We start from the raw sequence: 15124 nt of genomic DNA, 5'->3' as shown, positions 1-15124 counted from the left end.
ATCTTTATAGCAGTGTGCACCCTGTTGGTTTACTACATAACAATAAACGGTGGTTATAATATCCTGATGGACAGACACATTTCTGAATTACTATTGCCTTAGTTTTGAATACTTAAAAATACTGCTTTAATGGGCTAAATTGATAAAACATTTACTTCTGCTGCATCCAGCTGGACTCTGCCTACACAGCCAGTAGAAATTGCTTTACAGAATGTTCATAAAACTCATTTCCAAGTAATTTGAGTTAGTTTTTAGCACTAGTCACCCAGCATAGATAAAGCCTTAAGTTTACAAAGGAAAAAAAATCCAAGGTTTCTAAAAATCCAAGGTAATGTGGCAGAAAAGGGTAAGGATCAGTTTACTGGTTGCTCGGTGGTTAGCGATACAGTTGATTGCTTTTGTGGTTCCAGAGAGTAATTATTTCTACTATAATTTCTTTTGCAGTGAGGGGCGAGGCAAGATGACGGTATTTTCAGTTAAAGCTATGTTAGCAACCATGTGTGGTGGGAAAATGCTGGACAAGTTGAGATGTAAGTATTTTCATATTATTTGCAAGATTTTATTTTCAAACTAGGACTTTTAAGCAGTACAAAGTAAATGTTCTCAGAATTTTAGATAGATGATGCTATATTGAACTTTTTTGTTTCTTTCACTACCACATCACTCACCTACTGGTTCAGATGGAAAAGTTGGTTAAATTAATTTGTTTATTGTTATTTTTGGTTTGTTTTTAGTTTAAAGCAGGAGAATTGAGGAGATTCAGAACAGTAATGTTGACATTTTAAAAAGTCTTTTAGAAATGTTTTCGATATTATTGAAAATTGTGTTTGAAGATGATGAGATTGATTGCTTTTAGTTAGAAAATACATTTCATTACTTTTACCAGGTTTGGTCAAGGTTAGCCCTTTTCTTAGTTCACTTCATTCTTCATCGGGTGTTATTTCCTGTGATTAAACTGTTCCTTAGCACCTTGGAGTCAAGCTCAGTTATTTAAAAATTGATAGAATGTTTTTTCAGTTATCTTTCTTAATTTCTTTTTTACTATTGCCATTTTGGCCTTTTACTGCTCACTAGATACTATAAAAAGGTGGTTAGATGCAATCAGAGGAGATGAAATTCACAATTTAATTTTTCTGCTTATAGTTTTCATTTATTCAGTGTTTAAGATAGTTACTAACTGCCTAAGTTACACCAAGCATTGTGCTAGGGGCTTTACATACATTTTGTCACTGAATCCTTAAAATTTCTTAGAGCAGCAGGTGATATTTTTTCCATTTTATAGAAAAGTTAACTGAGGGGCGAAGCTGGGATTTCAACTCAGGCTGTCTAGCTTCAAAGCCCTGCTCTAAGCTACTTTGTTATACTCCACTATGCTGGTCCAGTACTGTGACCAAAGTGCCATAAAACAAGTACCCATAGAGTAAGAAACTGGCAGATTTCAGGGAGGTAAGATAGAAGCTGTGGGTTTTAATGAAGTGTTGAGATACCCTGAATTGACTTGTTCAAGAAACTGGGTCATCTGTCCTGTAGCACTTCTCATAGACTGGATTTTGATGATTGGGTCCCCATGATGTTCCTCTGTGCCCTACATTTTTTATTTTAATTAAAAGATACAAGGCTTGATCAGATTCAAGTACAAGATTTGGGCAAGATTACTTCATAGATGCATTAGAACTCAGTGCTTAGGTTATCTTTCACAAAGCGAAATCCATCCTTCTTGGCAAGGGGTAATCTTTTATTTTATTTTTTACATCACCATTTATCCCCACTATGCCCTCTTCCACCTCCTCTCCCCCCAGCCACAATCACCACAGTGTTGTCCACGTCCATGAGCTCTCGCTCTCTCTTTTTCTTTTTTGCTTAATTTCTCCACCACCCCCAACACGTGCTTTTTATCACGTTACCATGACATTGAAAGTTGGAAAACTAGATGGCTCACTAGATACAGATTTCAGTATTCTAAAGAAAGCTAATAGATAATAGGTGTGGCCAGACCGTTATCCAGTTTGTCTCCATTTCAAAATCAGTTGCAATGTAAAACAAATTTTTGGTAGTGAAAAGCATAGTTGTATTTAAATGCTCTTCTGAGTTTTTTTTTCACGTGGTAATATTACTCTTTTAGACTGAAATGTCTTAATATTTTCTTAATTCTAGCATGGTGTTTTTGTGAGGAAGATAATATAATATGGATGAGATTATATTTCATTCAAACAAAAAGAAAAAGAGTTGAGATTTTGTTTTTTAATGATGATGATACAAGATAAAGAATATACATCAACATGGGGTTGGGGTCTGGGTGAAAAAGGTGGAGGGAGTAAGAAGTGCAATTGGTGGTTACAAACTAGTCACAGAGATGTAAAGTTCGGCATAGGGGAGATTATTGTCGTCAATAATATTGCAATACCTATGTATGGTGCCAGGTGGGTACTAGACTTATTGGGGGGGGGTCACTTTGTAAATTATATAAATATCTAATCACTATGCTATACACCTGAAGCTAATGTAAAATAATATTGAATGTCAACTGTAATTGAAAATAAAAATTACAAAAGTGGTTAAAAAGTGAATATACATTGCCATCTTAATTAGTACAAAGTAAACTGGTTGAAAATAGAAAATCGATGATATAAATGCACATTTTAGATGGCTCTGGAGTTATTAAGTTTGTATGATTAAATCTGCTACATCTACATAGAACCAATACCTGGCACATAGTAAGTGCTAAGATTTTGCCAAATATAAATTGTTGATTATTGAAATTCTCTGTTGTAATTGTTAGTGAAAAGGTGCAAATTTTAGTACTATGTGAAATATGGAAGGGATCCAAGTGATAGCAATTTTTTTTTGTTTGTTTTTTTAATGTGGCTTTTGAACTTCTTGGAGGCACACAGTGACCGGTATTCAAGTGGTATGAAAGTGCACTCACCCAGGCAAACGTGACATGTCATGTGTGCTCAGAATACCAGGCCGTTGCACACCATATATGGATCAATGAGTTACAAGCCACGCTAAGTCACTCATGACCAAGTTTATATTATTCATATAGATTTAAAATAGGCTTTATCTTCTTCATGTTCAAAATTATAATTGTTTTACCATCTGTCACTGTTTCATTATTTTTATTGTACCATAAATACCTTAGCTAGAGAATGAGATGTTTAGCATAAACAAAATACTCAGGTATTGAAGCTTGTCTCCACTTTTAAGTTTTAATCTTCCAGGCTCAGAAATCACTTTAAATGTGGTCTGTCCCTCTCATATTAAACAGAGTCCACTGATCATAATTTAAGCATTTTTTCATCTCTTAGGGATATTGTTCTCTGATTTAGCGGTAATTGTGAGGCTCTGGGTTGTTTGTCCATCTCATGTTTTCAAACTTGTATTTTTTCATTTCTTGAGTGTTTGTTGTTGTGGTTGTTGGTGGTGATGGTGTGCATGCATGTCCTTTATCGCTGATAGGTGGATGGTATTATCAGTATACCAGTCTCTACAAATCTCTCTTTGCTTCTGATTTACTTTTGATATACTACTGACAGAGGAAATGTAACCAAACTTCTTAGCATTCTATTTAAAGTGAGGACATCACTGATTACTCATATATCACAAGAGAAGCACTTGAGCTTTTGTAGTACAATTGGCAGTTTGGGCTGTTGGGAGAATCTTTTCCCCGCTGGCTTTCTAGTTCTCAGCATGTCCTACTTAGTTGAAGTGGCTGAATAACAATGTAGACAAACATGAGATACAACACTGCATGGTACAGCAAGTAGATTTGATTGTTTACCCACTTTCTTCTACCTGCTTACTGGGTAACATTGTCTCTGCTGTTCTGTTTCTCCATCTTCCTGTCACTGACAAGTACTCTCTGCTGTTACCTCTGTTAACGTTCTTATTGAATTAGGCTTTCTAATTTATGGAATAGGCCTTAGTGTTTCTACTTTTTTTCCTTTTATTTTGATCTTTCTGCTTTTTACCATTTCTTTTATATTTTTTCCTATAATTTTGTCCCCTCCCCCCTTTTCTTTGATATGTTTTTTGTTTGTTTTCTTGTTTTTGTGTCAAGATAGCCTTTGAAATTATTTAACCAATATTTATGCCTTTAATTTGAAACATTTCTTCTTTTTTTTAATAGACTAAAATTTCTCTATAATTTAATGTTTTGAAACATTTCTTAATTAAATTTTTCAAATCTCTCTTGAGAGAGTTTCTGTATCAGGTATCATTTATTTACAGAAATGTCTCACTATTGCGGCCATAAAGGACTATATCCTAGGTTCAAAAATAACTTATGTTAGGATTCTAATTACAGTACCAAAGGTTTATAATCAGAATATAGACTTTAATTATAAGCATTATGAAAACTCAGTATGTTAGAAACCCAAAAAGTAACTCAGAGAACAACAAAATTTACAGACTGTAAAGCCCATTATTTATTTCATTGTACTTAATTGTCAATTTAAGTATGTGGTTTGTTTACTTTGTCTAATTCTGGTGTTTGTTTCTAAGAAACTTAATCTACTCTTATTCAAGCCCCATCTGCCTTACACTAAAAGATAGGAGCAGATGAGTTATGCAATTTATTTTTAAATTCTTTAAGAAACTGGCACTACCATTTTGAAGGGCCAGTCTTACAGTATGTATCAAGAAGGTTGTAAGAATATTTATATCCATTGACTCAGTGTACTTCTTGAATTATCCCAAGGAATTAATCCATTTTACCCTAAGTTTTATGTATATTTGATGCAACACTTTTTATAATATATGAACACTTGAAATAGCTTTAATGTCCAAAAATGAGAGCTCAGTTAAGTTTTGGGATACCCATGTGATTGAATGCAGTGCATTTAAAAATATCTTTCAGGTCAAAATGCATAAATGTAATAAAGTTTCGAACAAAAATTTATTATGCACATAGAAAAAGAATGAAATATAAAGCAATGATAGCAGGTATTTTCTCTGGGCTGTGGCATAAACATGGTTTTATAATAATAATAGTTTATATTGTTTTCACATATTTTTGATGGATGGCACTTTGAATGGCCAAGAAAAGATGACTTGAGGCTCTTTCTGTTTTTACCCAGAACCAGCAGCTCTGACATTTCAATTGTTTGATTTCTGTTGTTTCATTAAACAGACTATGCGGGGGGCGGGGGGGGGCAACCTTTGAAGCTATAAACAAACAGTTTTACCTGTTCAATATTTAGTCCCCTCTGCTCTGGTCTTTTCACCACCTGTCCCTGCGTACTCATCCTGGCTGCTTTCTGTTAACCATTTCTTTTCTTGAGTAGACAGAAGTGACTTTAATTTGAGTGATGCCCACATTTACATTTTTCATATAACAAAAATGTTTTAGAACTGGAAGCAAATAAGAGAGAAGTCCTGAATGTGCATTTTATGAATAAGAAAAAGAAAAACAAACAGATTCCAAGGGAGGCCTGGAGACTTGTCTAAGGTAGTTGTGGCTGAGTCAGCACTGGAAGCCCAAGGCGTGCTGACTCCCATCCTCCAGCCTCACTCTGGCTGGGTGAATGATGTCAGGATACTCATGGGCTTGGGAACAAAGTATGCATTGGATTTAGTTACACATGGGTACTTACAAACATGCAAATGTGTATACATGTTTTTGTGGATTAGGTTACTTATTTGGTAGAAAGATGACAGGAGATGAGAGTCATTTGCTGAGGAAAACTACCATATAAAAGAAAGTGACTTTCCATTTATAGACTTGAGTCTTTTGTGTTGTTAATCCTCACGGAAGAATATTTTTTCCGTTGATTTTTTAGAGCAAGTGGAAGTGAGGGAGGAGTGGGGGGGAGGGGAAGAGAGAGAGAGAGAAAGAGAGAGAGAGAGAGAGAAAGAGAGAAAGAAAGAGAGAAAGAAAGAGAGAAAGAAAGAGAGAAAGAAAGAGAGAAAGAAAGAAAGAAAGAAAGAAAGAAAGAAAGAAAGAAAGAAAGAAAGAAAGAAAGAAAGAAAGAAAGAAAGAAAAAGAAAAGAAAGAAAGAAAGAAAGAAGAAAGAAGAAAGAAACATTGATGTGAGAGAGACACATCAAACCCGCAACCTTTCGTTGAGCGGGCCGACTCTAACCACGGAGCCACGCCAGCCAGGGCCTAGACCTGAGTCTTTATTGTAAACAGCCCTGTCATCTTGCAAAAGTGTATGTATGGTTGGTTGCATGGGGACGACAGGGGAGTGTACGGATAGGTAGATGCAATGAGTAAAACCAGAGTCTTTATCCCTAGGGGAGAAAAAAAAAAGAAACGTGATAATGGTAGAATAGTAGCATTATTTTGCAATTACACAGAGGACAGATGTGTTTTAATGTGTGTACACATGTGCATTTAAGGACTTGATTGTGGGTTTTTCATAAGGGAGAAAGCCTGTATATGTATATTTTGTCTTTATTGTTGAAAGTATTACAGATGCCCCCCCCCTCCCCTTGATCCCTACCACCCTGCATCCACTCCTCCCCTAGGCCTTCTGCTTAGAAAGCCTATATTTTTATCTGGAAACAACTAATGGGAAATTACCATACCTTTTTTAAAAATTTAAAAATTTTTAAATTAATTTTTTATTTTTGTTCAAAATATTACAGATGTCCCTTTTTCTCCCCAATGACCCATTCCACCCCATCCCACCCCCCTCCCCAGTCCTTCTCCCCACCATTGTCTGTGTCCTTGGCTTGTGCATATATAAGTATAAGTTCTTTGGTTAATCTCTCCCCCTCCACCCATCCGCCCTCCTCTATCCCTCTGACATTCGTCAGTCTGATCCATGCTTCCATGTCATTGAATCATTTCTGTTCATCAGTTTATTAAGTTCTTTAGATTCCACATATAAGTGAGATCATGTGATGTTTATCTTTCTCTGCCTGGCTTATTTCACTTAGCATAATACTCTCCAGGTCCTTCTGTACTGCCCCAAAGGGTACGAGATCCTTCTTTTTTACAGCTGCATAGTATTCCATGGTGTAAATGTCCCACAGCTTTTTTATCCATTCATCTACTGATGGGCACTTGGGCTGTTTCCAGATCTTAACTATTATAAATTGCGCTATGAACATAGGGGTTGCATATATTCTTTCTGATTAATGTTTCAGGATTCTTAGGATATATCCCTAGAAGTGGGATCACTGGGTCAAAAGGCAGCTCCATTTTTAATTTTTTGAGGAACCTCCATACAGTTTTCCATAGTGGCTACACCAGTCTGCATTCCCATCAGCGTATCAAACCTTTTTTCAGAGGTATATAAATGGAAAGAGAATTACTGGGGAAATTAACCAGTGTACTTGAAAGTAATTTAGTTCCTAATGCTAGAAGGGTTTAGGGATTTAATTAGAGGACAAGTTTAATTTTTTGGAAATTTTTATTAAATTTTTTCTCCTCTGTGTATAGTAAATCACACTAACTTAGAGTCACTGTTATACATCATTTAACACCTTAAACAGTGAATCTAAGTGTTTTTCTTATAGATAAAACTAACCTAAAAAAATACTTTTTTAGTTTAGTAACTCAAGAAGTAACGACTCTAAGTAATCACTTAACTATACCTTCAATTTTGGGGTCTAACAGTATTTCTCTTATTAAAACAAACCAACTAACAAACATGTTTCTGATTGTTCTCTTACTATTGTAACATGGGCCTATTGAGTTACAGTTTTTTTCTTGAATTAAAAACGTATTTTTTACTACTTTGAATCTACCTGGCATGTGTAACTGAAAATAATACTTTATTGAGGGGAGTAGTTGGTCATTTCACTATCCAATCACTCCCTTTTATTTCTCTAAGTTAGGTTCCCATTTATTGGTATGATGTATTATACACAGATATTCTTGTGATTGTGAAGTTATACATATTTCTCTTTATAGAATTGGCAGCCAGAGGATCTGGTTTTAGATATTTCTGCCATTAGTGGCTACAAGTTAATAACTGATAGTTTATCAGTTAGGAGGGCATTGACTGGTAATAGAAAATTTGACTAGCAGTGGCTTAAAACCATTGGGATATATTTTTCTTATGTAAAATAAAGTACTACAGGCTGGTAAGTTCAGTGTCAGTACCATGACTTAGGGATGTCACCAGAGACTTCGGTTCCTCCAGTCTTCCTGCTCTGCCATGTGTCTTTCCTCCTTAGGATCGTAAGTGACTGCTCTATGTCAGTCTTCGTTACTCATTCCAAGTAGAACGAGAAACAGAGGCCTTTATCAGGAAACCTGGGCAAGTGCCCTGTACCAGGAACCGAACCAGCGGCCTCTTGGTGCACGGGATGACACTCAATCCACTGAGCCACATGGGCCAGGCCCTACTTAAGAGTTTGTAGACTAAATCCTAATTGCTGTCCTCTTTCAAAGTTTTCATTCATAACATACTTTTCTTATTTAATTTGTTTCAGAATGTAAATAGTCTGTCATAGTCGGAATGCTCTCTGTTCAGTGCACTGTTTCCAGCTTATCATCACTAATAGATACACTCTGTAAACTCCTGTTATGGAGACTTTTATTCTTCTCCTCTCTAGTTGTGTTCCCAAACCCTCACGCCCAGTCTGCTTTAATCTTTTCAATCCAAATCCTATCTTTCAAGGCCTAGCTTCTAAATTCTTTTCTTGACAATTCCCGCCTATGTGCTTTTGTGTCTATTCTAAACTATAGTTTGAAGAAGTGTGGTGCAATGGAATTTCTTTGGAGTCAGATGAGTGTGGGTTTAAATCTTGATTTAGTCCACTTACTAACTTTTTGACCTTTAAGCAAATTAATCTTTCTAAACTAGTTCCCTCATCTATAAATTTTAAATAATTATGTGCACACATATGTGCACACATATACATATGCACCTCTTTGAGAAAGTAAAATGAGATAATGTTTAGGATTAGGGTTTGTTGCATGAAACAATAACTTAGGATAATAGTGTCTTAAGTAAAGTTGAAGTTTATTTTTCTCTTATGTAAAAGAAGTCCAGGAGTAGGTAGTCCAGGGCTGGTATGGTAGCTTCATGTTCACTTGGGACCAGGCTTTCTCTGTCTTTTCTGCCATTTTGGTGCATGTTTACATCAACATTGTGATTACCACATATTCCAAGGTGGCTGCTGTAGCTCCAGCCATCATCACTGCATTCCAGATAGCAAAAGGAGGAAAGAAAAAAGGGCCTACTTCCTAGCTCAGTCACCTTTATTAATCAGCCTGCCTGGAGGTGTCTCACAGCCTTTCTGTTTATAGTCTCATTAGCCAGCACTTAGTCACATGACTACAACTTACTGAAAGGAGGTTGTGAAGTTTAATGTCTTAGTTGGGTACATTGCTACACAAAAATAAAAGTGTTGTATTGCCAAAGAAGAAGGAGATAAAAATATTGGGTGGCGGTAGGCAGACTCAGCCAGTGTTACCTACTGTGGTGCCTGGCAAATGGTGAGGTTTAACAAACATCTTTTTGCCTCTCTCCTTTCTGTTCTATTGAGAGTCAGCTTAGCACTTAATTCTTCTTTGCTTCATATGTATCTTATTTTTTCAGCAACATTGAAAGTTTCTTGGGAGATAAGGACCACCTGTCACATTTGTTTGTTGTACCATGTCTGATATTTGTTTGTTGTGTTTTGAAATACGTAGCAGAGTGCTTGGCACTTGGACCATATAGTAAGAATTTGGGATGTACAATATTTGTTAATTAATTGGTTTTATTTTCCAATAGGACTGTGCTTCTGTTAGCCTTTTGTTATGTAGTTCCCACCTGTATGGGTATTTAATAATTTAACTACAAACTAGCAGCTGGCATGAGAGGATATACCAAAGATGTTCATCTTTTGATAATTTCCTGTTTTCTAATGCCTTAAAAGTTACCCTGTGCAGTCGATAGTCTAACATTTTTATTTCTTTGATAATGTATTTTGGATTTTTTTCCCTACACCTAGTGCTTTGGGATAAATTCCTCAAGTTGAACCTTAATAGTAATGTGTGTATGTACATAAATCTACTACATATACCTGTTCATTATAAATATATAGAATGTGACTTTTCAAAATACTGTGTTTTGAAAGGCCTCAGGAAATGATTTTTTTTGGTGTATATTTAATTTACCAATTTGTTTGTAAGGAATCTCAATAGTTAAAAAAAAAAAAACATAGGTCACATTTCTTTGTCAAGTAATTTTCAAGCTCCTTGTTCTCTCTCTTCTCCCCGACTGTGGATGAGAAGAGAGGGACAGGAGCTGCAGGCAGGAGACCTGCTCCACGAAGGGAAAGACCTCTTTCCCACCCGCTTGGGTCTAAGTTTATGTAAAAATAGGATCGTATAGTATCAAAGTACCTTGTGATAGAGGAGTTTGTATGAGATGAACTCTTTTTATTCTACTTCGGAACTCACTAGATGGGATAGTTTTAGCATGCTGCATGCTTCCTTCTAGTTTATTTCGTCATGGAAATACATTGCCTCATTAGTACATGAATATACAAATATAACACAGTTTCCTTCATACCCCATCACCAATATGCTAATATATTCATATCCTCAAGCATGCATATGCCTTACATAAGTATATATATCAATGTTAAGAGATAAAGATATGCTGCTACAAATTCTTCTTGGAACAAACTGTGGTATAAATAAATAAATAAATAAATATCCTCTAGTTCTGTACATTCAAAAAGAGTCGGTAGGTAGACATGCCTGAGTGGTTATTGGATTTGATGTTTAGGACGAATATTAAGTGGGTATGGAGAGGGGCCTCATCAAGAAAGTAGCCACGCAGTGTTAAAATGAGAGTCCATGTTGACTAAAAACCATACTAACTTTATGACGCTTTTTAATGATACTTTTTCACTGGTATACAAATGACATAGAGCCATTTATAAAAGGTTGATATTTCTTTGTAGTTTGACTTTATTTGGTTTTGTTCTCATAGATGTTTTCTCCCAGATGTCAGATTCCAATGGCTTAATGATATTTAGCAAGTTTGACCAGTTTCTGAAGGAAGTTCTCAAGCTGCCAACAGCTGTCTTTGAAGGGCCATCTTTTGGTTACACAGAGCACTCAGTCCGCACCTGTTTTCCCCAGCAGGTAAGGACAGCGTTATAGAACCTAGGAACTGAAGAGCGCTCGTCCACCCGCCTCTTTTTGTCAGATTTCACCAGGTTGCTTCAGTCTAGGGATCTAGGTCCTGAGTAGGGGAGGAAACAGCTTTAAGTCAGGGGTGGCGAGTTTGGGGGTGAAAAATGCGGGGAGAAAAATTCACCCCAGGACTCTCTTATTGAGGGAGGAGGAGGAGAGTCTTTTCTGAAGAAATAGCATTTGAAATATTTTAAATTACTAAAACTTTAAAGAAAAATATTCATGATGGAGTATTTATATTATTGCTGCTGGACATATATTACTCTCTCTAATGAGTTCTTTAAACCATGAAATACAGAAATTTTGTTATAAAACTCAATGCAGTACTGGATCATTGTCTCCTGAGTACTGAAGACAAGCAGAGCTGAACAGTTCTCAGCTGCCAGCTCAAGGTCCCTCGAGGGCACACTGCCATTTTCATATGAAAGAAAGATTTGGTTTCCTCTTTATTTGTGAGGATCCTTTTGTGGTCCTTCCCTAGAGGTTGATATGACTATATTCCTAAGATATTAACTGTGCCCCAAAGGATCTGAGCAGAGTGGACACTGGCTGTAGCATCCGTTTTTTTCAGGTAGAGATGAAATAAAAGGAAATTTATGCTATACTTGGAAAGTTCTGGAAGGCAGGAAATTAACAAGAAAATCTGTGTTAAAACTTATGGGTGAAAGATTAATGGAAAAAGGCTATTGTCATAGTCTGAACACAGCCCCTGAGCCAGAATTTTGTTACAAAGGACATTAGTGAGACATTTGGAAAAATCTAAAAAAAGCTTGTGGTATTCTGTCAATGAATGTTAATTTTCTGATTTTGATACTTGTATTAAGAGAATACTCTGGTTTTTAAGAAATATAATATGAGGTATTTAAGGGTAAAGGGGCACCTGTGTGCACTGCAGTGTTAACATTTGAGGAATCTGGGTTGATGGTAAGTGGAATTTTTAAAATCTTTTATAACCTTTCTGTAAGTCTGAGATTATTTAAACATAAAACGTTAAAATATAAAAGGAACAAACCCTTCTGACCTGTGATACTTTGATTCACAAAAGAACCAAAAACAAACACATACATACATACCCCTTTTTACATTTAAAGTTCAAAATTCATATTTATCTGAATTCAGACTTTTTTTTTTTTTTTTAATATATCTTTATTGATTTCAGAGAGAGGAAAGGAGAGGGGGAGAGAGAGATAGAAACATCAATGATGAGAGAGCCATTGATGGAGCCCACAACCCGGGCATGTGCCCTGACCGGGAATCGAACCCTGATCACCTGGATCCTAGGTCGACGCTCAACCGCTGAGCCACTCCCGGTCGGGCTGAATTCAGACTTTCAAACAATATTTTATAATTTGTTTAGAGACTCAGCTTTAGCACTGAAGGTGCACCCATAATAATGGAGAGTTATTTTCAGTAATGTCTGAGGAGGTGTTCTTCCCAAATTTGTACACCGGTTGGCTGATTGTTTTTGTGAAAATTTGCCTGTATACATTATTTATTGTCAGCATAAATAGCAATATCAGCTTTTAGTGTGTTAAAAATATCTCTGTGCTTCAGTTTATTCTAATAAAGCACAATTTGCATTTTATCCCCTGAATATGCATTTTCAGATGACAGGAGGCTGTCCAAACATATCCTGGTATTGAGTGTCCTGCAGGTATTGAGCCGCCCCAAGAGCTGTAACTGAGGGTGAGGGTGATGAAGCACCACGCCGATACTGGGGGGAGGGGTAATCTTGTATCTCATGCGCATGTAGCTCAATTTACACACATGTTTCCTAGAGGTCAGGCTGAAAACTGATCAAGTTCTGGAATGTTCCTAGTAAGTAAAGTAGTGTCAGGACAGGGCAGATAATTTATACAAAGTATCGTTGAAGAACAACATTGACCAGTGGGTGACAGTTATGTGGGCTACTATCTAAAGTAGTCTTTGATTTACTTATGATGTGAGTACTATAATGAGAATCTAATATTGGAATAACAGTTTTAAATGTTAGGGAATATTAAAAAAATTCTACTTGTTAATGTTAAGAATGCTATCGAGGATTCTACAGATTACTTTATGCTGTGACGTCAGGCCTCTGAACTCAGCCTGCTTGCTGCTTCCGCTTGCTTCAGAGTCCATCGTGCTGCTGCTCTTACTAGTATTGCTGTTGTTTTGTTAGCTTTCTGTTTACAAGGTTGTCTAGGTTTTTAGGTTTGTTTCATGCCTGTTTTTCTCATATACCTTCTTATTTTTAAATCCACAAGTTTTGCATATATGCAATTTTCCAGTAATGTATATGTTGCATTACAGGAGAAATACTTTTATTTTTCTAATAGTGTGAAGAGAATTACATATTTGTTTATTTTAGTAGAGCTTTAATTCTTTTTAAAAAACAATTTTGCCTGCTTTTCACCAACTAACCCAAAATAAGGGATGTATATTTATGTAGTTTAGTGGTTTTAAAAAAACAACAAAAATAAAAAGCATTTATGAGTTGATTCAACAAAACATTTCTACTAGAATAGCTAAAATTCAATGATTGACACCAAATGCTGGCGAAGATTTGGAGCAACCAGAGCTGTCATACAAGCCCCTTTGGAAGAAGCCTTGGTGGTTTGTTTTAAACCTAAACAGACACCTACCCTTGACCTAGCAATTCTACTCTTAAGTTTCTTCCCACGTGAAATAAAAACTTATGTCCACAAAAAGACTGTTACAAGAATGCTCTTAGCCTCAGAAGCATCAGAGGTGGCCATAATAATAAAACATTGGAATAAAGTTAATTCAGGAGATAATTTGTCTGGAATTTGCTTCAAAGTAATCCAGGTTGAAGGGAGAATGAAGGCATAAATGAAACAAATTAGTTCTATGTTGAGAATTGTTTCAGCTGGCTGATGGGCATATTATGCTATTCTCTCTACTTTGGTATAGTTAAAAAAAAAAAGTTAATAGTAATTTCTAGTTGTAAATTTCTGGTTATGATTATTGCCTGAATAAAACATAGTGTAGCACCTCAAGCCTAATACAGGGTGGGGCGAAAGTGGTTTACAGTTGTTTGTATGAAAAATAACACAATACTAAATAATGCAAGAATAAACTGGCCGGGTAGCTCAGTTGGTTGGATCATCACCCCAATGCGCTAAGGTTGCAGGTTCAGTCCCCTGTCAGGGCACATGCAAGAGGGAACCAGTGATGCGTAAGTAAGTGGAACAACAAATCATTGTTTCTCTCCCCCTTCCTCTCTCTCTCAAATCAACAAAGAATTATTTTAAAAAAAAGAATAGACTTTCACATACTTAAAACTATACACCTACTTTTGCCCCACCCTGTATTTTGGTGGGTAGGCCAGATATATTAAGAGTCTTCAGTGTTTATAAACTAACAAACCGACTTTAGAGACTTAAAAGTTATTAAAAGAAAGCAGCGAATAATTTTACGCTTCTTCCCAGTTTTCCCAAACTTCAGAGTTTTGGGATGTGTTTTACATCTCCTTAGAAAGGTGGTTGCGATTTGTTTTATTGTTTTCTAGATTCAAGTTGACTTTAGTTTGAAGAGTTTGGTCCACCCTGCAGAGGATTTTAAGTTTGACCCCATCTTTATGGAAGGGAACCTGGCTCAGTAGAGTGGCGAGTGGGGGAGGAGATAGCGAGAGAGGAAAGGCGATGCAGTCTTTCCCTTTCCGTCACTGCTGCAGGAGATGCTGTTGCTAGCACTGCCCTGGACACTGCGCCACACTCCCCTGTTCACGGGGGAGGTGAGACTGGTAGAGGTAGGATCACGTTGCTGCTGGTGGATTTTCAGAACAGCAAGAGTATTTCGTGTCTGGAGATGTCCTGTGATTATACTCTGACCATCGTATCCTCTTTTGATCCGTGCCAAAGTGACTTTACAAGTGAGACATTCTCTGGATGTCCTGACCTTGTTTCCTGGACATTGAAAACAGTTTGACCAGAACTGCCTGGCACGTGAATATGTGTATAAGTGTATTTCATAGGTATTCTAATTCAGCAGATTGTACAGTCTCTGTTAGCAACTCCTCATTACCATTCT

General features: G+C 36.5%; 1 protein-coding gene across 1 annotated transcript in view; it reads left to right on the top strand.

Moving 5' to 3' along the window:
* The window catches only part of DTNB (dystrobrevin beta), a 136232-nt gene that overhangs the window by 30064 nt on the left and 91044 nt on the right, over nt 1-15124 (top strand). Inside the window, exons 5-6 of the mRNA XM_087823408.1 lie at nt 445-530; nt 10887-11041. Coding sequence (XP_087679534.1) covers nt 445-530; nt 10887-11041 — 241 coding nt within the window. The remainder of the gene's footprint in view (nt 1-444; nt 531-10886; nt 11042-15124) is intronic.

This window comes from Miniopterus natalensis, chromosome 13, assembly GCF_054644295.1.
Source record: "Miniopterus natalensis isolate mMinNat1 chromosome 13, mMinNat1.hap1, whole genome shotgun sequence".
Classification (NCBI taxonomy): domain Eukaryota; kingdom Metazoa; phylum Chordata; class Mammalia; order Chiroptera; family Miniopteridae; genus Miniopterus; species Miniopterus natalensis.
This window is presented reverse-complemented; position numbering and strand designations above follow the sequence as displayed.